Source organism: Euleptes europaea, chromosome 17 (assembly GCF_029931775.1).
Source record: "Euleptes europaea isolate rEulEur1 chromosome 17, rEulEur1.hap1, whole genome shotgun sequence".
NCBI lineage: Eukaryota > Metazoa > Chordata > Lepidosauria > Squamata > Sphaerodactylidae > Euleptes > Euleptes europaea.
In genome coordinates, this window is record NC_079328.1 from 44,203,442 (window position 1) to 44,228,515 (window position 25,074).

At 45.3% G+C, this 25,074-nt stretch overlaps 1 protein-coding gene across 1 annotated transcript in view; it reads right to left on the reverse strand.

Annotated features, from left to right (window-relative positions):
• RPGRIP1L (RPGRIP1 like) overlaps positions 1–25,074 on the reverse strand; it is an 80,238-nt gene that overhangs the window by 40,700 nt on the left and 14,464 nt on the right. The window contains exons 7-16 of the mRNA XM_056862877.1: positions 24,458–24,604; positions 23,103–23,176; positions 17,481–17,620; positions 12,504–12,610; positions 12,179–12,229; positions 10,816–10,995; positions 8,789–8,906; positions 6,533–6,985; positions 3,703–3,839; positions 1,322–1,685 (exon numbers count right to left, since the gene is read on the reverse strand). Coding sequence (XP_056718855.1) covers positions 1,322–1,685; positions 3,703–3,839; positions 6,533–6,985; positions 8,789–8,906; positions 10,816–10,995; positions 12,179–12,229; positions 12,504–12,610; positions 17,481–17,620; positions 23,103–23,176; positions 24,458–24,604 — 1,771 coding nt within the window. The remainder of the gene's footprint in view (positions 1–1,321; positions 1,686–3,702; positions 3,840–6,532; positions 6,986–8,788; positions 8,907–10,815; positions 10,996–12,178; positions 12,230–12,503; positions 12,611–17,480; positions 17,621–23,102; positions 23,177–24,457; positions 24,605–25,074) is intronic.

The following is a 25,074-nucleotide window of genomic DNA, read 5'->3' on the forward strand; positions in this document are numbered from 1 at the left end:
GGCCACAGGTTTTGAAAGGGGATTAGACCAAGTCATGGAGGAAAGAAGAAGAGTTGGTTTTTATATGTTGACTTTCTCTACCACTTAAGGAAGAATCAAACCAGCTTACAATCACCTTCCCTTCCCCTCCCCACAACAGACACCCTGTGAGGTAGGTGAGGCTGAGAGAGTGTGACTAGCCCAAAGTCACCCTGCTGGCTTCACGTGTAGGAGTGGGGAAACAAATCCGGCTCAACAGATTAGCCTCTGCTGCTCACGTGGAGGAGTGGGGAATCAAACCCGGTTCTACTGATCAGAGTCCACCACTCTAAACCACTGCTCTTAACCACGTCACCACACTGGCTCACTACTACCAGCCATAGCAACTGAAGGGAACCTCCACCTTCAGAGGCAGTAAAACTCTGAATACCAGTGCCAGGAGGCACCATAGGTTGCCAGCTCCGGGTTGGGAAATACCTGGAGATTTTTGGGGTGGAGCCTGAGGAGGGTGGTGTTTGGGGAGGGGAGGGACTTCAATGCCATAGAGTCCAACTGCCAAAGCGGCCATTTTCTCCAGGTGATATCTCTCTGCTGGGATCAGTTGTAATAGCCAGAGATCTCCAGCTTGTACCTGGAGGTTGGCAACACTAAGGTACCATCATGGGAAGGCCTTGGCCTCTGGGCCCTGTTGTTGGACTAGATGGACCACTGGTCTGATCCACCAGAGCTCTTCTTCTTATCCCTTCTATCTGTGAAAACAACTACTGGATCCAGCGTACTGGGTTGAAGTCTATGACTCTGTTCCACTAAGTTGGATTCCACCACTCTCTTCCAGCAAGTCTTTCTCCAAGACTTTATGGCTGAAGAAAGACTTCCTCTGATCAAGAAAGTCTTTCTCCATCCAAGGAAGTCTTGACAGAAGGAAGTAATTGGATCTAGTTTAGCGGTCAGGATCCAGTGCACTGGTGAAGATGGTTTTTCCCTGCCAGTTTCATCCGTCCATGAACACATGAAGCTGCCTTCTACTGAACCAGACCCTCGGTCCATCAAAGTCAGTATTGTCTACTCAGACCGGCAGCGGCTCTCCAGGGTCTCAGGCGGAGGTCTTTCACATCACCTACATGCCTGGTCCCTTTAACTGGCGATGCCAGGGATTGAACCTGGGACCTTCATCATGACAAGCAGATGCTCTACCACTAAGCCACAGCTACTCCCACTTTATGAGCATGTTGTTTGCTGCTGATGGAACCATTCCTTTAAATAAATGAATAAAATGTGAACGAACTGCGCTCTGTATTTCAAGCGACCTGGTTTTCAGCTCAGGAAAAGGCTGAATCCTTACCTGAAATGTACCTGTCGTGAGCCAAGGAGATTAAGGGGACATTGGCTTTTCCAATATAGACCCCATCTTCCGTCTCACCGTCATCAAAGACGTACAGGCTCAAGGATTCAGATTTCAGGTAGCGGTCGAGATCAGCGTTCATCGGCACCGGGAAACACGCGTGGTCAGCAAACTGCGGGTGGTTGCTGCTGGGGATGATGGAGGTGTCATGGTCCGCGAAATCAAAGAACTTATAGACGATGTAAGGGCTTGGCTGGAGGCTGCTCTTTCGGCACTGCAGATTGCTGCAGCATTTTATCGTGATGTGGAGTTCGTTGACGTTTCTGTCTGAAGTGTTGGCTTGGGAAGGACAGAGAACTGGCTGGTTCAAAAAAAAAAAGAGAGAGAGAGAGAAAATGCTAATTTAAAAAGACAAGAAGAAGAAGGAGGAGGAGGAGGAATTGGTATTTATATGTCGACTTTCACTCTCACTTAAGACAGAATCTAACTAGCTTACAATCACCTTCCTTTCCCCTCCTCACAACAGACACCCTATGAGGTAGGTGGGGCTGAGAGAACTCTAAGAGAGCTGTGACTGGCCCAAGGTCACCCAGCTGGCTTCATGTGTAGGAGTGGGGAAACAAATCCAGTCCACCAGATTAGCCTCCGCTGCTCATATGGAGGAGTGGAGAATCAAAACTGGTTCTCTAGATCAGAGTCCACAGCTCCAAACCACAGCTCTTAACCACTACACCACGCTGGCTTACAATTGGGAGGGGCTGTGGCTCAGTGGTAGAGCATCTGCTTGGCATGCAGAAGGTCCCAGGTTCAATTTAGGGGTTTTTGCTGCTAAAAGAGAGCATGCACTGAGAGATCTGCACTGGCTGCACGCTCGCTTCTGAGCAAATTCAAAACTCTGGTTCTTACCTAAAATGGCTCGGGGTCGGAGTATTCGAAGGACTGGTTCCTCCCACATTGTCCGGCTCGCCAGTTAAGATCTGCCTCGCAAGCTCAGCTCTCCGTGCCCCAGCCTTCAGAGATGAGGTAGGGGGCTACCAGAGACAGGGCTATTTCAGGCATGGCACCGCACATGTGGAATGCCCTTCCCCTTGAGGTCCGCCTGGCACCTACACTACTTTTTAAAGTGCTGTATCAAAACGTTTCTGTTAACCCAGGCTTTTGATTAAGGGGTCTTGTAACGCCATTTTTAGCGTGCTTTTAGCCTGAAGCTATTATTTCAGGCTGCTTAACAGTCGTGCAAGTGGCACGGGCCGCAAGTGGCCGCCGCAAGTGGCACGGATGCTGGCGCGGGCCCTTGCACACCTCCTGCGCACTTTCGGACCCAAGGTAAGGAACGGGCTGTTTAAAGACTAACCATTTTTATCCCAGTATGAGCTTCCATTGTTAATGCTGTTAAGTCTTTAAGGTGCCGCTGGATTTCTGTTTTGCTACAATAGACAAACATGGCTACCCTTCTGGTATTCAATAAAGGAGGCCCGCAGTAAGAATTTTGTGCTTGTGTCTTTCCTGCTGGCCCAGACTGTCCTTGAACACATGAAGCTGCCTATACTGAAACAGACCCTTGGTCCATCCAAGTCAGTACTGTGGGCAACGGCTCTCCAGGGTCTCAGGTAGAGGTCTTTCACATCACCCACTTGCCTAAGGGAGGGACTGTGGCTCAGGGGTAGAGCATCTGCTTGGCGTGCAGAAGGTCCCAGGTTCAATCTCCGGCATCTCCAGTTAAAGGGACTGGGCAAGTAGGTGATGTGAAAGACCTCTGCTTGATATCCTGGAGAGCCGCTGCCAGTCTGAGTAGACAATTCTGACTTTGATGGACCAGGGGTCTGATTCAGTATAAGGCAGCTTCATGTGTTCATGTGTTCCCTTTAACTGGAGATGCCAGGGATTGAACCTGGGACCTTCCGCATGCCAAGCAGAGGCTCTACCACTGAGCTACAGTCCTTCTCTTTTTTGTTCTGTTATTCCTGGCTGATCAACCACCATCAGGACGTAAGTGATTCACAAGAAGAAGGGTTTATTCTGTGTTTCCCTCAGACTGTCAACACACAAACGGGCCTACGCTCTAAGATGCCAACGCTATATCTGATCCCACTTGATCCCAACCATGGGCCTAGCTAGGCCAGCTTTCCATTTGCAGCTGGAGAAAGCGAGTGCTGGAAAGCCCGCTAGGGCACATTAAAAACAGAATGCTCGTGTACAGGTCGGTGGGCTCTTGCCTTAAGCAAAAGATTTTGAGCAAAACCAAGAAGTTCCATGTGAATTCAGCATTATGGAACAAACATGAATTACAAGGAAAGGCTGTACAGTCTTTGGAGAGAAGCAACACAAAGCAAAACAGAATCAAGACAGCGAGAACAAAACTGTGAGGCTCATTCGCTTGCCTGCTCTTTTAGGTTCGTTGTTATGTATCCCAGAGCTTTCGCCCGCTCTTTATACAGTCTGATGGCTTGGTCCATGGGGACCCTTAACCTGATCCAGTATTCCACAGAGCCATAGTTTTGGATATCTCCTCCAATTCCTGCAAAACAAACACATGTGGTGTCCCATGAAGTTAGAACGTCTAGCCTCTGCTTAAAAACCTCCAAAGATGGAAAGCCCACCATCTCCCGAGGAAGCCTGTTCTACTTCACTGTCAGGAAGTTCTTTTTAATGTTTAGTTGAAAACTCTTTTAATTTAATTTCAACCTGCTGCTTCTTGTCCGACCTTCTGGGGCAGCAGAAGACAACTCGGCACCATCCTCTACATGAGAGCCCTTCAAGTACTTGAAGATAATTATCATATCACCTCTCAGTCATCTCCTCTCCAGGCTAAATGTACCCAGCTCCTTCAACCTTTCCTCATAGGACTTGGTGTCCAGTTACTGAATTCTGTAACAACTTTTATTCAGTTAAAAAGTTTGTTTCTTTGATGTTTCTCTCACACTCGAGACAAAAATTGTGGTCCCCCTTTCCACCAACCATACTGACAAAATTTGATAAAAATGTTGGACAGAAGACCATGCATCTATAGTGCCTTCTCTTGGCATATGTACCGGAGGAAGGTGCCAGGCCGGAGGGAAGTACCATTGTTAGTGGACCAGATCTACAAGGGATCTAATTCATTGCCATTACAAATGAAACCTACTTTTGTGTCAACTACAAATGGCATATAGTGAGAAGAAGAAGAGGAGGAAGAAGAGTTGGTTTTTATATGCCGACTTTCTTTACCACTTAAGGGAAACTCAAACGGTCTTACAATCACCTTCCCTTCTTCTTCCCACAACAGACACCCTGTGAGGTAGGTGGGGCTGAGAGAGTGTGACCAGCCCAAGGTCACCCAGCTGGCTTCACGTGGAGGAGTGGGGAATTGGGGAAACAAATCCAGTTCACCAGATTAGCGTCAGCCGCTCATGTGGAGGAGTGAGGAATCCAACCCAGTTCTCCAGATCAGAGTCCATCGCTCCAAATCACCGCTCTTAACCACTATACCACGTTGGTGTCAAAGAAACCAGTGAAAATAGAAAATTTGTCTGATAATGGTCTCCCTGACATCGCACAAAAATTGAATGAAATGAGAAAGCATCCGTGCATCCTTAATCCAAAATCACAGCACAGCTTTATAATAATAGCAATAATAATAATGGTTCCAGATGTCTCATTGCTGAAAACAATTTCTTTAACAAATGGGAACACCCTCCCCCCCCTTTTCAGTTCTGTTTTGTTGTACTTTCCATCTTGCGCATCAAACGATCCAGAGGATCATTAGAGCAATTTACACAGTATTAAGCAATATAAAACACTCCATTAAAAGCCCAGAGACATCTCAGTCCTCCACTGGGAAGTCTGGCAGCAACACTCGGCTTTGAAAAACCCAGACGAAGTGTTAGGTAATCTTTGCAGAACGAGATCTGACATCAAAACCATGTCATTAAACGAGAAGTTTAATAAAAAATGAAAGAGGCATACTGGATACGAAAGCTCCAAAAACACCCAAAACAAAATCAGCCCCTGACTTTGGCACAAAAAGAATAAAAAACGTTTTTTTTAAAAAATAATTTGGATTGCGCTATCAATGGATGTTTTCAATGTGCTTTATGATCCTTATCTACAGCGGGAAGCTGTTATGCCCTGCTGTGTTCTACATGCAAATACTTTGTTGGGTCATCTTTTATGACCTTGCTGCAGGACCTTGAAGCCAGCCCTGCCCCTCCTGCCAGCGTGGCGTAGTGGTTAAGAGTGGTGAACTCTAATCTGGAGAACCGGGTTTGATTCCACACTCCTCCACATGAGAGATGGACTCTAATCTGGAGAACTGGGTTTGTTTCCCCACTCCTCCACATGAAGCCTGCTGAGTGACCTTGGGCCAGTCACAGTTCTTTCAGAACCCTCTCAACCCCACCTACCTCACAAGGTGTCTGTTGTGGGGAGGGGGAGGGAAGGCGATTGGAAGCCACTTTGAGACTTGTTAAAGGTTGAGAAAAAGTGGGGTAGAAAAACCAACTCTTCTTCTTCTTAACCACTGTTAAGTAATTGGGAGCATTAGGCCAGTACGAGCTTCCAGCAGAGAACAGAATAACGAGCACAAAACAGCACTCGTGTGATCTCGAAAGTGCCGAAGTCGAGCCTAAAAGCTGAAGCCAGTTACGTTTCGTTTCAAGGAATGGACTCCTTGTTGAAAGTTTCAGCTAATTGTTTCGGAAGTAATTTCTTTTATGTATTTGAAAAAAAATGTTTCTATGCTGCTCTTCCAAAGTTAGACTGGCTCAGAACAGCATGCATATTTGATACAATAAATATGCTCCAATATGCTACACTTTAAAATCCTTCCCAATTTAGAACTCTTTGTTCTCATACACATCTATATCTCCAGATAGGGTCTGACCAAACGTATACCGTTCTGCCTCTTAAATGCTCCACATGCTAGTTTTTGAAAAGCTACACCCTGCAGATTTTCCTAAAGGCTTGAGAGCTACCATATTTTCTCTGGCGGTCCGTTCCACAACTGTGCAGCTGTTTTGGAAAATACCCATCCTCTCACTGATGCCAACCGTACTTCTCCATGAGAAGGGACCATTTTAAAGTAATTTTTACCAGAGTTAATTAACGGACCATGTTTAGGTTTCTATTATTGTTTGCTGTGAGCCCCTTGGAGAGCTTGACAGCCAAAAGGCAGCCTTTCAAACGGTCCCGATAAGCAAATGCACGTTGCAAGGAGGCGTATCTGACGCTCACCTACTAAAATGGCTGACCCGTAGATTCTGCCGTTCTTCTCCAATATTTCATGGAATCTCAGCTGGCACGCAGCGGCCGTTTCAAAGTCCACACCGTAGGCGTGGTGGACCTCAAGCGTGGCAGCATTCTTCTGAATGTACTGCAAAAAGAAGTCATCCACCCGCACGAGATATTGTGAAGTGAAATTGTACGCTGGGTTAAGGCCCCGGATGACTGGAGTCGTCTGCAGTTCAAAATCGTAGAACGCGTAAGTACAGAAGGTTGCAGGTTCCTGATCACAGAAAGCCTTCACGACTTCTGCAGAAAATATCACTTTGCCGATGTGAATCTCGAACAAGTTCTCTCCCCGCTCCAAGTGGGCAGTTTCATCAAATTCATCAACCGGATCATCTGGCATGATCTCTGGCCGGAATCTGTACTGCTTGGTTCCATAAGCGATATCCTTCAGCTGGGCTATGAAGCAGATAGGATTTAATTTATTTATTATTATTTTATTATTATTAATAATAATTATTAACTTTATTACATACATAAAATTACATACATACATAAAATTGGGGGAAAGAAAAAGAAACAAAAAATATCAATCAAATTTACATACCGTTACAAATAAAAGTAATAATAATAATTTTAAAAGATAACGAACTCAGCTACACATATTAAAACAAGCAAAAACATTACTCGTCTTCCTCTCCACGTTCTAGATTTTTGAATGTTTTTTCCATTCTGGAGATTATTGGGATCCAGACAGCATCTAGATCTTCCATATCTTTATCATTTTTATAATAAGTCAGCTTAATTAATACATAAGTTTGTTTAATCTTATCTATCCAGTTATTTATATCCGGGAATTTGTTTTTTTATTTTTATTATTTTTATTTCTTCTTTTATGCCTGCCTCCAAGGACCAAGGATTGACCATGACGACTCACTTCCACCAATGGGTTGGATCCACCATAAAACTTCTGCTTGCACAACAGTTCTCACGTAAGCCAGAAAGGCAAGAAAAAGACCACAGTAGCCCCCTGTTATAAGTCAAACTTATGGTATCCCCGCTTGTATTTCCGCTTTTGTGCAACCAATTTCGGGGCACTAAAATATACCGAGAGGGAAACGCTAGGTGTTGCACAAGATCTTGCACAAGCGGAACTGCGCTAAGTCCACTGAAGTTTCCGCTTGTGCATTGCTGGATCTAAGCCAATGGTTTCTTGCTGGGATCCAATGGAAACATACTTCCTCCAGTGAAGAAAGGTTTCACAGATGGGAGCAACTGGATCCGACTTGGCAGAAGTCACTGGAAGTCAACCCATGTTTAGTAACTTCATATATCACAGGGCATATAAACAACTAGGATAATCAGTGGTGTTCTAAGTAGTTAGCATGGCTGCAGCTCCATAATTTTTTTTATGGAGGAGCAAATGGTTGTAAAAAATCCAGACATTCAGCTGATTTGCCCTGGGAGGTCGATGTTTGAATTCCATGTTAACCATGAACCCCCAGACAGACGTGAGTAAGCCACATTCTCATGAACACATGAAGCTGCCTACTGAATCAGACCCTTGGTCCATCGAAGTCAGTATTGTCTACTCAGACCGGCAGCGGCTCTCCTGGGTCTCAGGCAGAGGTCTTTCACATTCCCTACTTGCCTAGTGCCTTTAACTGAAGATGCCAGGGATTGAACCTGGGACCTTCTGCATGCCAAACAGATGCTCTACCACTGAGCCACAGCCCCTCCCCCATGCGTGCCATGCAAAAAGCAGCCTAATTGATAGAATCATTGTGATAAGCAGGAGAAGGTGGCAAATGGAACCTTCTACAACTAAAATGATCCAACAGTATAAATGCTAGCAACGCAACCCCGGTGTCTCTGTGAAGCTACACTCATGAGGGGTGGGAGCTGCATGAAGCGTGAGTGAAGAAAAAAAAGTCACCAGTCCGAACAAGCGCGCAAGGAGTTGTCACAGTACCTTGAGCCGTGGTCTGCTCAAACTCTTGAAGAAATGGAAGAATTTTACCCCCAGCAAGCTGGGTATTCATTTTACTGACCTCGGAAGGATGGAAGGTTGAGTCAACCTTGAGCCGGCTACCTGAAACTGACTTCCGTCGGGATCGAACTCAGGTTGTGAGCGGAGCTTTTAACAGCAGTACTGCAGATTACCACTCTGCGCCTCTATGGTGAGGTGCAGAACAACCTTTCTGAGAGCAGAAAGCACTTTAGGATTCCCCACCATTAAAATCTGCATTTTGACCAACATACCTTCTAATTTACGGATACGCGTAGCCCTAACATCAAGGAGATGGACGTACTGCTCCAGTTTCAACTCATAATCTTGCTGTAACGCCTCCATCTTCTGTGTTACTGCTTCCACTTCTGCCTGATAGCATAAAGGAGAGTTAAAGGAATATGAATAGGCAGGCACCATTGCACTATTTTCTCTGTTATTAATATAAAATCCTTGGATCAAGCTAAATGTGATTTGGGGAATCTGTCATTGGATTTCCCAATGTAATATTTAAACTTAAAAAGCAGATCTGTGTGTGTGTGTGTAGGACAGGTGGACTTTCCCACTGAGCCTTTTCCCCACTAGAATCCCTCCCCCAAGCTAAGCATCTTCCCCCCACCCACTGCACCAGGTCCCTTATTCGAATCTCCGTCTCCTTTCCAAAGGCTGCTTTAGAAGTTTAAACTATACATCTAGCTGCAGATCGCCAACCTAACATGTCATTTGAATTTTCGAGAGATGCCTGCTGAACGGAACGGGTTGAGACAGAGGCCCTTTTTAGATGCCATCTTCCCTTGCAGCTACACCTGCGGAGGGGGGGGGGTTTGACAGTAGTGGAAAATGAGCAAACAAACTTGGGGGGGGCGGGGAGGGAATCCTGCATTCAGTGTTTCAGTGCTCTTGCAAGAATAAACTCTCTAGTAAGGTAGGTTTATAGGGGTGCCAGATTCAGGATGGAAAATGCTTGGAGATTTTGGGGGTGGAGTCTGAAGAGGGCAAGGTTTGGGAAAGGAGGGACTTCAATGGTGTACAATGCCATAGAGTTCGCCTTCCGAAACAGCCATCTTCTCCCAGTGAACTAATCTCTGTCGCCTGGGGATCAGTTGTAACAGCGGGAGATCTCCAGCTACCCCCTGGAGGCTATGAAACCAAAATATAGCAACCTAGGCTTATAATTGTATGTCTCACTATTATATTTCAATTATACAAATACAGACAATGGTCATATATTTCAATTATACAGATACAGACAATGGTTATACATATAAACGCTACCTGTTGAATATAGACTGCATTACAGCACAGGAGGAGCTAATGAAAAATGTACTAATTGTAATACAGTTAAAAGGTAACCCAATGCAAAACCAAAATGAATGACCATATAAGTCCAAATACAATGTTTCTAGACGATTCAAGTATCCAGGTACGTAACCATAGGAAAAAGCTAAGTCCATTAAATGTCTCTTCTTAAATATTTCTTTCTTTTCTTTACAGGAATCTGGTATAAAAATATCCTGTTTCTAAGATCATCTTCCTCAGAAGATCATGGACAAACACTGTCAATCCGTTCTAATGGAGTTTTACTCCCTCATGGTGTTACTATGGGTTCCAATTCCTTAATGAAGGGATATGCATAGATCCATGACATTGAAGTCCCTCCCCAAACCCTGCCCTCTCCTCAGGCTCCACCACCAAAATCTCCAGGTATTTCCCAAGCCAGAATCCTTCCAGAATCAAGGACGTTTTGAACACAGGATTTCGGGATTCCAGCACCCACTTTTCTCCCACAGCAAAAGAGGAACCACCCTTTTAAGAGAGCAGAAGAGGCCCTCGGAAGGGAAGCTTTCCCTTGAGCTGTTTCTACCGCTTTGTTGTGCTATCAATTCATTTTTAAATATATATTTTTTGCTATTCGTTTTAATCCCCCCTTCTTTAGTTTGGCCCCAATGAACAAAATACTCAGTTAACCTCATTTTGGGGATTGAGGTGTACTGATTCAACACACCGGGTCTCTGCAAATCACAAGCCGGCCTTGCACAAGTTGAGCAGATCTCTTCGGATTTGCTTGGCCCAGAAGGCAGGGAGGTTTCTCAGCTGAGTGTGAGACTTGAGCACTTGACTGAGATAGCAAAGTTCGGCGGATTTCAACTCATTAGGATTTTGTTAGGTGCCCTGCTAAAAGTCCTGGGATTCATTAATCTCAATAATCAGATTCTATTTGGTTTTTTTAAGGCATAATGAGAGAGATACCAGCAGTCGACAGAGTGGGAAAATTACGTACCTGATAGTCTTTGTTAATTTTATGCTGTACAATTAACATATTGCGCGTCTTTTCGAGCTCTTGAATGGTTTCTGCGTGGGTCGCTTGGAGATCCCGCATGGAGCGTTCCAAGTCTCTGTGTATGTCTTCATCCACCTTCTCTAAAAACGTGAGGTCGCTGCTCGCCTGCTGCCGACGAGCCTGAGTCGAAAAGTTGACAGCTTTATCATTAGATTCTTTTTTTTAATTTTGAAAAAAAAAGTTCCATTTTAATTGAAATAGATGAACCTCTCGCTTTCCAGCATTACAATAAATCCATGCTTGGAAACTAGTCTTCTCAGTTTCTCGAGGCATTTAGAAAAAAAAAGGTAAAAGCAGCTCAGAACTACTTTGGTAGGGTTGCCACCTCTGGGTTGGGAAATACCTGGAGATTTTGGGGGGTGGAGCCTGAGGAGGCAGGGTTTGGGGAGGGGAGGGGCTTGAATGGAGTATAATGCCATAGAGTACACCTTCCAAAGCTACCATTTTCTTTAGATGAACTGATCTCTGTCGCCTGGAGATCAGTTGTAGTAGTGGGAGATCTCCAGCTACCACCTGGAGGATGACAACCCTATAACTTGGTAACCTATCATGCAGGCCTGATTTTATGCCTGTTGACTTGGAAATAAGTTATGTTGAAGGAAGGATGAGGGAAAGAATTGTCTTTGTCATACAAAAAATGACTTATGTGTAGTTGTTTGAGAAATAAACATATAGGTGGTGGTGTCAAATATTTTGGGTTTGTTCTTCTCTGCAATATTGTTGTTAACTGCAGAATTACAAACTAAGACAGGAAGTGAAAATATGCTTTTCTCATTATTTTGCTTTTATAAAGCAGCTAGAAGAAGGTACAGGAAGGAAGCAAGAAGCACATTACATGTTTCGAACATGTTAACATTTTGGTATGGCATCTGCTTTTATAGCCATAGAATTATTGTTACGTCCTTTCAAATCTGTAAACAAAATTGGTTGTATCAGACCTAAAGGACAATGTGATAAGAGAAAAATGCAATTACTTTTACCCTAACAAAAAAGGGAGAGAAGAGCTTTAAAACAAATGCTTGAAAGGCTGGATAATTCACTTTTGATGTTATAATAAAATATGTACATATCTAAAAAGAAAAAAAAAGTTTTAGCCCGCCATCTTTTCTGTCTTGCTCACTCTCTTCCGCTTTGAATTGCAACATGTCCGATATTGCAGGAGCAAGGTGCATTAGATGGTGCAAGGGATGCCCCTTCTGGAAAGCCATGCGCTTGAAGAATAATGCTCGCAAGGGATATTGGAGTTAAAAAAAACAACGGTGGAAGACAGGCATGAAAACGTGATCCGTTTCTGCAAAGTTACCTTCAGAAGCATGAGTGCCTCACTGAGTTCTGCCACATCGATGTCGCTCTCCTAAAACAGAGAGAGAATCGATTGGAAGGTGTTGTTCGCCGCGAATGAATAATGAAGTGATACACTGAGGATACACGGTGTGCATTCTCACTAAACATGACATTTTGCAGGATATCATGAATAAATAAAGTCTGTCATACTCCTGCATTCTTTTGCTTTGGCTTTTAAGAAAGAAGATTTTTTTTTTGCTTTGAGCATAAAATATAGAAAAACTTATTCCCCCCGCCCCCCGTTCTCTCTCTGGTCATTTCCCAAACAGTCAAAAAGAGTTCACCTTGGCGAAAAACTTCATGCGGCTTTTCAGTTCGTCCAGCTGTTGCTTCTGTTCGAGGTAGCGTAGCTGCAGCTCTTTATTCTCCTGGGCCAGCTTTTCATTTTGGTCTCCAAAAGAAAATACATCTTCCATTTAAATCTGGCAGAAGCCCGAAAGGGCCACAATTGCTTCCAAGTTTTCCTTCCTTGTAATAAACACACTTTTTAAAAAAACTATTTCCCCCCTTCTTTCCTGTCCTTTTGGTTACAAAGCTAAACATTTATTTCCCCCATAGAATTTCAAAACAGCGTGCAAACAAAATGGAACCGTATAAAAGTAAAATGATCAAAAATGTAAGCATGTAATCAATAAACACACAATGAAACAACAGCAAAACAGCTAACCAGCAGGGATAGGATTGCCAACCTCCAGGTACTAGCTGGAGATCTCGTGCTATTACAACTGATCTCCAGCTGACAGAGATCAGTTCCCCTGGAGAAAAGGGCTGCTTTGGCCATTGGAGTCTATGGTGTTGAAGTCCCTCCCCAAACCCCGCCCTCCTCAGGCTCCGCCCCAAACCCTCCTGCCGGTGGCGAAGAGGGACCTGGCAACCCTAAGCAGGAATTATAAGGATCTCGATCAGGAAATCAATAAATAAATTTGTTGACAAATAAAATAAGGCCAACTGAACCAAAGAAAGGTCTTTACTTTTATTGCAGAAAAGAAGGCTGTCAAGATAAGACATCAAAATAACATAGGGTTGCCAACCTGCAGGCGGGGCCTGGAGATTTCCCATGAATACAAGTGATCTCCAGACTACATAGATCAGTTCCCCTGTTGAAAATGGCAACTCTGGAGGATGGACTGTATGGCATTATATTCCACTGAGGTTCCTCTCCACCCCAAACTCCACCTTCCCCAAGCTCAACCCCCAAAATCTCCAGGAACTTCCAAACCCAGAGTTGGCAACCTTAGAAGAACAGTATTCTACTTACTTACATTTTAAGAAAGAAGGACAGTATTCTAGAACTCTGGGCCTATGATCCAGAAGGCCTGTTCTCTTATAGAGGCCTCTCCCTTTTTACACCTGAACCTAAGGTTGCCAGGTCCCTCTTCGCCAATGGCGGGAGGGTTTTGGGCGGAGCCTGAGGAGGGCAGGATTTGGGGAAGGGAGGGACTTCAATGCCCTAGAGTCCAATTGCCAAAGCGGCCATTTTCTCCAGTTGTAATAGCAGGAGATCTTCAGCCACCACCTGGAGGTTGGCAACCCTACCTGAACCAGAACCTCTAGGATGGTTCTCAGACTATGGGGAGGTCCATATAAGAGCAGGTATATACCAGATATGACCTCAAATATCATAGATGGAAGTTTTGGCCAGAAAGTTGGTGATAGGAAGAAACTAAACTTTAGGAGACAGCTCAAAGTCAGACATTCAAGAATAAGCCATATTTTAAAACATGCTTTGTCCAAGTGACATGCATAACACACACATTTTGGAGGTGCGTAATTCAGAACAAACGGCAAAACAACCTCTTCTGTTTCATCTAGGCAGATTCCAGTGTCCGTTACTATTTATCATGATTTCATACATTAATGGATAGAGACTTTTTATAAGCAGCCAGGTTCACTGTCAACTTAATGTGCAAGCATTATCTTAAGCATTTTCCATTAGTGCTGGCAGGAGGTGAGCAGATAAGCGTGCCTTTTAGCCTTGAAAAGACAAGAAACTGATATCCTTTTAATCTGTTAGGATTTTCCCTGTTCACCCGTAGGGCATGCAATTTCTCCTCCCTCTCCTTAGCCAACCAGCCCCTCCACCTTCTCTGGAATACTTGGACAAGCAAGCAGAAGGGGACACTAGACCCAAACATGTCACAGCCGTATATTTCTAGGGAGCATGTTTCTGATGTCACAACACACCAAGGGGGGGGGGTTTGCTCTGTGAACATGTCTTGAGGATTTTTGGCCTCCCCCCACGCTCTATGAGGACAGCTGACTGAATTAGTCCTGATTTTGCAGTAAACCACAGTTTGCTGCTACGTTAGAACTGGCAAATGAACACTTTGCTGGCAAACCAAGATTCCAACAACGGTTTAGTCCCAGCCTGCGGAGGATTACGCAAATTGTGGTTTGTCGTTATGTGTGAACATGCCTTGATGTTTTAATGTGACAGCATCTGGGTGAGATATATGTGATTTTGTTTGTGTGTGTGTGTGTGTGCTAGATTCGAGTACAGTAGCACCTTAGAGACCAACAAGATTTGGGGGGTATATGCTCTTGAGAGGTTAAAGCTTTGTATCTCATGAAGGGAGCTTTGACTCTTGAAAGCTTATATCTGGAAAATCTTATTGGTCTCTAAGGTGCTACTGGATGCGAATCTAGCAGTTCTACTGCAGGCCAACAGGGTTACCCCCCGAAAGTTCTTTTTGGGGAAAACCTTTTTCCCAAAAGTGACATTTGCTGATCCTGCATTAAGCGGGGGGTTGGACTAATGGTCTGTGTGGCCCCTTCCAACTCTATGATTCTACATGTAATCTGATTTAAGCAGGGCTAGTAAAGTGATGCCTCCTTCCACAATCCATTAATGTCCCACTTGTATGAAAACTAAACAGGTAGCTGAAAAGAACAGAGATTCCCCCCCACCCCGGGTTCCATCCCACCTTCTATCTCCCTCTCTTCCCTTTCTTCATTCACTTATGCCAGTTTTTAGATTAAGTTCCTTGGGCCCTGACCTGGATGGCCCAGGCTAGCCCAACTTCATGAGATCTTGGAAGCTAAGCAGGGTTGTCCCTGGGTAGTACGTGGATGCGAGACCACCACGGAAGTCCAAGGTTGCTACGCAGAGACAGGCAATGGCAAACCTCCTCTGTTTGTCTATTGCTTAGAAAACCCTATGGGGTTGCCATAAATCAGTGGCGACTTGATAGCACTTTCCTCCAACAAGCTCCTTGCGGGCAAGGACCCAATTTCTTGTAGTCCAAAATGTGCGACACACATTGAGGGCACTATATGTGTGTGTGTGTTAAGTGCCATTGAGTCGCTTCCGACTCATGTTGACCCTATGAATCAATGTCCTCCAAAATGTCCTATCTCTGACAGCCTTGCTCAGGTCTTGCAAAGTGAGGGTTGTGGCTTCCTTTATAGAGTCCATCCATGTCTTGTTGGGTCTTCGTCTTTTTCCTGCTGCCTTCAACTTTTCCAAGCATGATGGTCTTCCCTAGTGACTCCTGTCTTCTCATAATGTGACCAAAGTACGACAGCCTCAGTTTAGTCATTTTAGCTTCTAGGGTCAGTTCAGGCTTGATTTGATCTACAACCCATTTGTTTGTTTGTTTTGGCGGTCCAGGGTATCTGTCACACTCTCCTCCAACACCACATTTCAAAGGAATCTACTTTCTTCCTATCAGCTTTCTTCAATGTCCAGCTTTCACACCCATACATAGTAATAGGGAATATGATGACACCATATAAACAATAATAATATTGGGCCAATCCAAAATTGCAAAGCAAAATCCCCAGTTTTCCATTTGTAGCAGTTTTTAGATGGGGGGGGGGGGGGAAACGGCATATCTGTGTATGGGCTTTTCCTAATTGACCAAGAGAGAATCTGCATGTTTTGTTTGACTTAAGTGGGATTCTGCATTATGTTTGCCTGCTCACATAAACGAATGGGGCCTTAGGAAAACAAAGATTAAGGTAATCTACTGGTAAAACAAACAGCTGTCCAAATCTGTTTGTGGTAATCCAATCATCTGTAATCAATACGCACAGGGTGCTGACCTATACATTCATGCTAAAAAGGAAGCCGGGGGGCGGGGGTCAGAACAAAGAATCTCTTAAAGGCTGCAGTTAATTTAAACATTCGCCAACACTTAAATATTCTAACCCCAAAGGATTGCAGAACGGGATGCTAATCTGCACACTTAAGGGGCGGGGGGAGAAAACGCAAGCAACCCAAACTGTTCTGCGTCACTGAAATGTGGAGTTTTCACAAGGCATCCTGCCAAAGGTAAAACGGAACAGGGGGAAACAGAGGCGGGAGAAACAAGTACGATTTGTAACCCGCTACTGTGGGAGAAATCGGCCCACCTCCAGGACTTAGCATCTCAGTCTTAGCATCTTAGTCATGGCCCATGTACAGTCCCCAGAGTAGCCTTGTGCGTGAGCTGCCGTGACGCGATTTTGAGATTCCCCACTTGGTTTCAGCTGCAAATGTTTGTGAGGAAACAAAAGGTAACAGCATTCAGGCCAGCCACACTCCCTGCCTTACAGGGTTGTTGTGAAGAAAGAAGCACCGTTCCTCAGTGGAACAGGCTTCCTCGGGAGGTGGTAAGGCTAGATGGCCATCTATCAGCAATGCTGATTCTATGACCTTAAGCAGTAGTAGAAAAGAGCAAGAGTCCAGTAGCACCTTAAAGACTAACAAAAATATTTTCTGGCAGGGTATGAGCTTTCGTGAGCCACAGCTCACTTTGAAAGCTCACAAAAGCTCATACCCTGCCAGAAAATATTTTTGTTAGTCTTTAAGGTGCTACTGGACTCTTGCTCTTTTCTACTACTGCAATAGTAGAAAACTAAAACGGCTACCCACTGTGAATTATGACCTTAAGCAGTTCATGAGAGAAGAAGAAGGCAGCTCTAAGAAAGAAGAAGAAGAAAGAGGAGGAAGAAGGAGGAGGAAGAAAGAAGAAGAAGAAAGAAGACGGATAGTTTTTATACCCTGACTGCTGTTTTGGCACTTTCAAAAGCTCGGGGTGAGGGGGAAAATTAAGGTCATCTGTTGCCACTGCATTGTGGGGATCCTCGTGGTAGTTTTAAAACGGCTAAGTTCTCCTTGAATATGGTGATGGTGGCCATGGGTGGGCCGTCGCATCTAGTTTGGCCCTGGCTCGCTGTTTTCAGCAGCCGCAGTGTAGGAAACCACCCTCCTCCGGCGACGGCACCCCCGCTCATTAGCACAGCCTCAGGCCTTTCACGTGCTTCCACGGCGGCTCTACCTCTTTCCCCTTTTACTTTGTCCAGGAGCTCATTCTTGTCCGCTAAGTCCGACTTCAGGGCGGCCTCGAGCTGAGCGATCTGCAGTTTCAGCTGGTGCTCCTTCAACTTCCACTGCTGGTCGTGGGTCACGCCAAAGGCGCTGGAGAAATCGGAAGGCAGAAAGCAAAAAAAAAAAGGGGGGACATTAAGAAAAAGGAAAAAGCATATGGGATGCAAGAAATCGACTTCATCAGAAAATAATAAAGGAGGGAGGGTGAAGAGGAGGGGTGGAAGAAAGAGCTTTTAGCAGCCGGGATCACTGTCATCATGTCTTAGGAATTAAGTAAACATGTGCTGGTCGGCTGCTGGTGAAACCCAGGCGCCTCTCTGAGGCTGTGGTTGTGGAACATGAAAGGCTTTGCGGGATGAGCAGCAGGGCTGGCCTCAATTTAGAGCTGCGCGGCCCAGAAAAGTTGGCAGCCCCGGAACGTTTGTGGGAGCTCGGAAAAAGGAATTCAGATGTCTGCTCTGGCAGAGTCAGCCACTCTGAGCCTCGCCGACAAAACCCGTTTGGCACAGATGGCCTTCTTTTGTGTAAGGAGCTGCGACTGCCCACCTGATCCGTTTTCAACAACTGGGGGGTGGGGGTGGGTGGAATGGAGCTGGGGGGGGCATGCTGCCTGGCCACAGAAACCTTGAGTGCAAGAGGATTGACGGCTCTGTGTCATAAAAAAATTAACGAGCTACTTTGATACGGGTTTGCAGCCTTTGTACTCCTTAAACCGGCTTTTATAAGCCCTGAACTCAAATCGCACGTTGTTAACAAGAACAAACATGGCGGCCAAATTCTTGGAGACGGCTTGGAAGAACTGAGTCGACGCAGACCGACCCAGGCTCAAAACCACCATGCGGCGTGGCTGTTATTACCTGTCGCTTTTAGTTATGATATAGGATTCTCACTCTTGCAAAAAAAAAAAAAAAAAAAACAGGGTTAGGGAGCTAACTGCAATGCCGAGAATTTTTGCACGAACGGGTCGCAGCGCAGCTCCCAGAGAGCCATATGGACAGGGTTTGGTTCATTTATTTATTCTGCCCTGATTTTCATAGTCAAAGACCTGTTTCGAGCAGCTAAGAAAATCATTTTAAAATTATGATAAGTTCTGAATTGCACATTGAGCAGCTCTGACATGTCGCAGAGGAATGGCAGAAAGTGGGTGGGGGATCAGCAACTGGATCTCGCTTGGCCCTGGTGTTCCCTTGTCTGGCAGTATCTACTAACTTAGGCATGGGGGTGGGGCAGAGCAGCTGGCTTTGATGGGGCCTTGCAAAGAAATCTGCAAAAGTTACTTGCTCACAGAACCTCTTATCAACCAGCCCTTCCCAAAAAAATCTCTGCCAGTCATCTGTGGCATAAAAGAAGGGGGGGTACACACCCACGCTAACTTTTGTAATGTTTCCCTTCTGAGCCATCTGCAACCTACTCCAACTCACAAGAAGCTACTTAGACTGATCCTGAATCGGTCCATCAAGGTCGGTCTTGTCTACTCAGGCTGGCAGTCACTCTCCAGCGTCTCAGCCATCAGGGCCTTTCACATCACCTACTGCCTGGTCCTTCTGAACTGGAGATGCCGGGAATGGAACCTGGGACCTTCTGCATGCAAAGCAGAGGCTTTGCCACTGAGCCACAGCCCCTCCCCTGAGCTCACACTACAGCTGACCAGGCAAGGGGCTATGTGCAATCTGGATTGATATCAGCTAGTCACCCTGGCCTCTGTTGGAGCAACAACTAGAAATCCTGCGAACTGGTTTAGCGTTTCATCTGGTCTTTGGAACTCTGGCATTGTCCTGGCTGTAAGCCTACAAAATTACACTGGTGCTCTGCAGGCTCTGAACAATAAGTGCTCTTTATCCATCTATAGAACAGGAGCGATAGTGATCCCACCCCCCAGACAAAGCTGTTGTGGGGGTGGATAAAGAAGAAGAATTGGTTTTTATACCCCAATTTTCTCTACCTTTAAGGAGACTCAAACAGGCTTACTATTGCCTTCCCTTCCTCTCCCCATAACAGACACCTTGTGAGGCAGGTGGGGCTGAGAGAGTTCGGAGAGAACTGTGACCAGCCCGTGGTCACCCAGCAGGCTTCATGTGAAGGAGCGAGGAATCGAAGCCGGTTCTCCAGGTTAGAGTCCACTGCTCTTAACCACTTCACCATGCTGGCTCTCAGAGGTATCATTGGAACGTAACCCTAAATTCCAAAGAGATAGCCTTCTTTTCACAAAGGAGGATGGGTTGCACATCTAACCGACGGGATGTATGCAACTGCCTTAACCCAAGCCAGCAGACTGGTCCAGTGAGGCTGGTGTTATCTACCCTGAGGGGTTCTCTGGGCCCTCAGACAGAGAAAGGTCTTTCCCAGAACCACCTATGTGGGTTCCTTTAAGTGGAAATGCCAGGGATTGAACCTGGGACCTTCTATGTGCAAAGGAAATGTTCTACCACTGAGTCATGGCACCTCCCAAGTGGAAACGGAGGAGGGAAATGTTGCCACTGGTTCCAGTGCAATGCAGTGAAATCATATATAGTTACAGCCATCAAAAAAGATTTTAAAAAATTCTCTATGGCCTCTTGCACGTTTTCAACTGTAACCTTGGAATCTGGCTTCGGTTAACTCAGAGCAATTTAGGCTCTCAACTTCCCCAAATCCACATAATGCTAACTCTTAAGACATATAAAATGGTTCCAAATTTAGTCTGCAGCTATCGTCTCCTTTACATTGAGGGTGACATTCCAGCGGTATCCACGTGGAATGTCTTCGGAGTTCACTTCGTCTAGCCACATTCTGAAGCTATCTGGGCATCTTACAAATGGCCGATCAACAGTACACAGTGTCCTTAGTGTGGACTGCATGCGGAACCAGAGTCCAAAGAAAGGCTTGTAAACTATATGCTCGATAGGAAACTGCTTTCTTACATTACCCCCAAGGTAACAGGGGGGGAAGGAGCCCCATGGCGCAGAGTGTTAAGCTGCAGTACTGCAGTCAAAAGCTCTGCTCACGACCTGAGTTCGATCCCAACGGAAGTTGGTTTCAGGTAGCCGGCTCAAGGTTGACTCAGCCTTCCATCCTTCCGAGGTCGGTGAAATGAGTACCCAGCTTGCTGGGGGTAAAGGGAAGATGACTGGGGAAGGCACTGGAAACCACCCCGCAAACAAAGTCTGCCTAGAAAACGTCGAGATGTGACGTCACCCCATGGGTCAGGAATGACCCGGTGCTTGCACAGGGGACCTTTACCTTTACCTAATGAGGGGGGGGGATGAGAAGTTTCATACACGCCATATCTTCCAGTGCCAGTTTGAGTTAGAAACACCATTGACTCGTTAGTCTGAGCCAAGGTCAATCCACAAAATGACTCACTTTTCCCCCCTGCTCCGGATTATGCTAAAACAGTACCGTGGTAGGCACTCCTGTGTGTGTGTTAAGTAGCTTCCGACTCATGGCGACCCTATGAATCAGTGTCCTCCAAAACGTCCTATCTTTAACAGCCTTGCTCAGATCTTCTCTGAAGAAGTGAGCTGTGGCTCACGAAAGCTCATACCCTGCCAGAAATTTTGTTAGTCTTTAAGGTGCTGCTGGACTCTTGCTCTTTTCTGCTGTTTAAAATTAAGTTCAGGCTATGTATATAAAGTGCATATAAAACACATATAAAACATAAATGAATTTTGCGTTTAGACTTATGTCCCATCCCCAAGATATCGCATTATGTATATGCAAATATTCCAAAATATGGAAATATCAAAAATACGGACCACTTCTGGTCCCAAGCAGTCCAGATAAAGGATACTCAACCTGTACAAGATGGCACGGTAGCCCATAAGGTGAAAAATCGGTTTCTGACTGTGAAACCTTGGCCTGAGCTACTCCAGTTTATGTCCATTGACGTGGCATTGTGGGGTCATGGGGTCACTTCCACAAACTCAATTGCCTCTCTCGCCTTTATATTCTAAATATATTACCATCACCTTAACAGAAAAGGTCGCCTTCTCCTTTGAACAAGAGCAAAATCCACACCTCCCACCACTGTTCTCTCTCTCCCTCCTGCCCCACGATCAGGTGCTTCCTCATTAAGCCTCTGCAAATTGACGGTAATTGCTTCAATTTTCTGTTCAGCACCAGAAAATGAATCCAATGCCCTATCTCGTTTCATGTTGAGTGGCTTTAGCCTCCTAATTTTTTATTTATGTGATATTAAGCGCCGCTGACAGAATTTACACAGGCTATTACCTTGGAGAGTCTTTACAGAAATATCAAGTGTAGACACAGTACTGGGATTCGACATTTTTGCATCTGAAAAATCAGAACGACTCCCCAACCCCCTCACTGGAGCTTACCTTCTGAAATATGCTGCTGGAAATGGATCGTGTGACTATATTGTGTTATATAAGGGCAAACCTTACCGTGGTCAACCAGAATAAAAGGACGGTGGCAAGCGGAATAATCACCAGGGGAGAAGAGTACTTAACTCTACAATAGAATGATAGGCCTGGCAAATCACTGTTAGGGGGCTACAGAAGAATACCAAACGCTGCAGGCCCTTCTTTTTCTTGCCAGAAAGCCCTATAGATTAAGTGTCTGAGCTTAAGTGTCTGCAGATTAAGTATCCATAGATTAAGTGTCTGTGGAACTCAGATTTCCGAGTCCAAGGAGACTTGAACACGTGAACACATGAAGCTGCCTTATACTGAATGACCCTTGGTCCATCCAAGTCAGTATTGTCTACTCAGACCGGCAGCAGCTCTCCAGGGTCTCAGGCAGAGGTCTTTCACATCACCTACTTGCCTAGTCCCTTTAACTGGAGATGCCGGGGATTGAACCTGGGACCTTCTGCATGCCAAGCAGATGCTCTACCACTGAGCCACAGCTCCTCCCCTAAAAATGTCTTAATATCCAGCTAGTACCTTTCTGCCCGCAATTTAAACCCCTTACTGCGAGTCTCAGGCTAACGTCTTTCACATCATCTCCTGCCTGATCCTTTTAACTGGAGATGCTGGGGATTGAACCTGGGCCCTTCTGCGTGCAAAGCAGAGGCTCTTCTGCTGTGCCACAGCACAGCAGCTTCAGACTGGTCTTTCCTTCTCGCGCTTCAGCACGTGGCACAACACACAGGCTTAGAAAAAGCATTCTATGATATAGGGGGGAGCCATGGCTTCAAGGGGAGGGGGAATCCAAATTCCGCTATGACAACCTGAAACCCTTGAGCAAGTGATTGCAATATCAGTATCTACTTTGTGGGGCAACAGCACATCCGGTTCTGACTTTTTAATCCATTTTGCAAAGCAGACCCCCCCAACATCACATGCCCAGCCATGTCAATTAGTCCCTGGGTGCATGCACTAGGGTTCCCAACCTCCAGGTGGGACCTGGAGCTCTCCTGAAGAAAATGGCTGCTTTGGAGGGCGGGTTCTATGGCATTATACCCCACTGAAGCCCCTCCCCTCCCTGAAACCTGCCCTCCTCAGGCTCCACCCCCAAATCTCCAGACATTTCCCAACCTGGAGCTGGCAACCCTAGCATGCACTGGTTATTTTAGCTAATATCTAAATCAAGGAAGTTAACATTAGGAAAACTGTTGCCAATTATTGTTTACCTTTGATATAACTTATCATAGTTTTCCTTTAAAAGGTCCTTCTCTTTTTCCAAATCGTTAATTCTGTCTTGCAGCTGAAATGAAGATTACAAATACTGCCGATGAAAACTTGTTTTTTTTTTTTTATAAGTAACAGTAACTAGCACAAGGAGGTTTTCTGATTAGTGATAGCCACAGTGTTCGGATTGGTTGCTTTTTCCCTGACATCACAGCAGGCAAATGGCTTAACTGCTCACACTCTCACGTTACCGAACACCAAGGCAAGACTAAGTTGCCCAGCCAATTAAGAAGTGCAACCAAAACAAAGTGCCATCAAGTCACAGCTGACTTACGGCAACCCCGTAGGGTTGTCAAGGCAACAATCAAACAGAGGTGGTTTGCCATTGCCTGCCTCTGAGTGGCAACCCTGAACTTCTTTGGTGGTCTCCCATCCAAGTTCTAACCAGGGCCACCCCTTCTTAGCTTCTGAGATCAGGCTACCCTGGGCCATCCAGGTCAGAGCAAGTGCTGTCAAGTCACAGCTGACTTATGGCAACCCCATAGGGTTTTCAAGACAAGAGATACACAAAGGTGGTTTGCCATTGCCTGCCCTTGTGTAGTGACCCTGGATTTCCTTGGTGGTCTCCCATCCAAGTGCTCACCAGGACCTCCCCTGCTTAGCTTCTGTGATCTGACGAGATTGGCCTAGCCTTGGTCAGGGCAGAGAGATGGGGTGCAAAACTTATAGTAATAAAGGCAGTTAGATTTATTGTGTATATTAATTAGTCTAGTCTAGCGTAGAAGTTGAAGAATAAAAGTTATGCATAGAATGGATAATACGAATTGTACTGAGTACAGTATTGATAGTTAGCTTGAGAGCAGCGGAAATACGGATAAAGGACACAGACAGATTATTAACTAAACATATATCCAGCATGAGATGAATATTTAGTCTAAATTGAACTCCCGGGAAGATCGATTATACTGTATGTATGTGTATGATTGAGTACGTCGTGTGCGTTTTTCATTTTTGGAAATTTCTAATATATATATATATTTTAAGAGATGGGGTGCAAAACTTGAAAATTCAAATAAATAAAATGTTAATAAGCTGCATAAACTCTTTTGAATGGAAGAAAATGTGTAGCGGGAAGGAGCCTTGGCTTTGTCATGGGCTAAGCGCTGCTTGCACACGCTGATCATTTCTGTTAATAAGTCAAAAGAGGCCAGTATGTTTACATGAGATGGAGCTCTCTTCCTCTCTGGGTCCCCGGGAACTTAATGAATTAGTTCCTTCCCACTTTGGATCACTGTGGAAACGCTGGGCTCTTTTTAAACGTTTCCAGAAATAATAATAAAAAAAGAGTTCTCCTCACCTCTTCCGATCGTCGCTTTGAAAAAGTCACTGCCTGCAATTCTTTCTCGAAGAGAAGACATCTTGCACGTTCTTCTTTAAGCTGCAGGTTGAGCTCGTCTCCGTTTGCCATTAAAGCATCGTGGCTTGCTTTGAAGTTCTTTTGATTCTGTTGGGGGGTGAGGGGGGAAGAGAAGGCAATTCATGTTGGGGTGGGATGAATAAGGCTAGGCTGCAATCCCTGGTCGTTTATGCATGGGTACTTTCACTAATGTTCACTCCCCCCCTCCCATCTGTCTTGGCTGTTCCTTGGAGTTATGCATGAGTTTTCCCTCCATGTCCTCACTGCCAGCCCTCACAGATCCCGTACCTTCCTGTTCCCTCTGTTAACCTGATTCTGGCCTCTCCCCTGAGCTCAGCAAGGTGAAATCTCTGTGCAAAAGACAAAGTGCGGGACATGCAAGTTTAGTTTCCCTCGCAGCCAATTACAAAGCAACATGTCCAGAGGCAGGGATTCAAATACTTCCTCAGAGCTCTTTCTGAGCAGAAGAAAGGCCTTTTAAAACCGAGGCTTGGATTTCTCCCCCCACTTTCAGATTGCTCTGTTTGTTTTTGTTTTTTGTCTTAAAATGTTTTTTA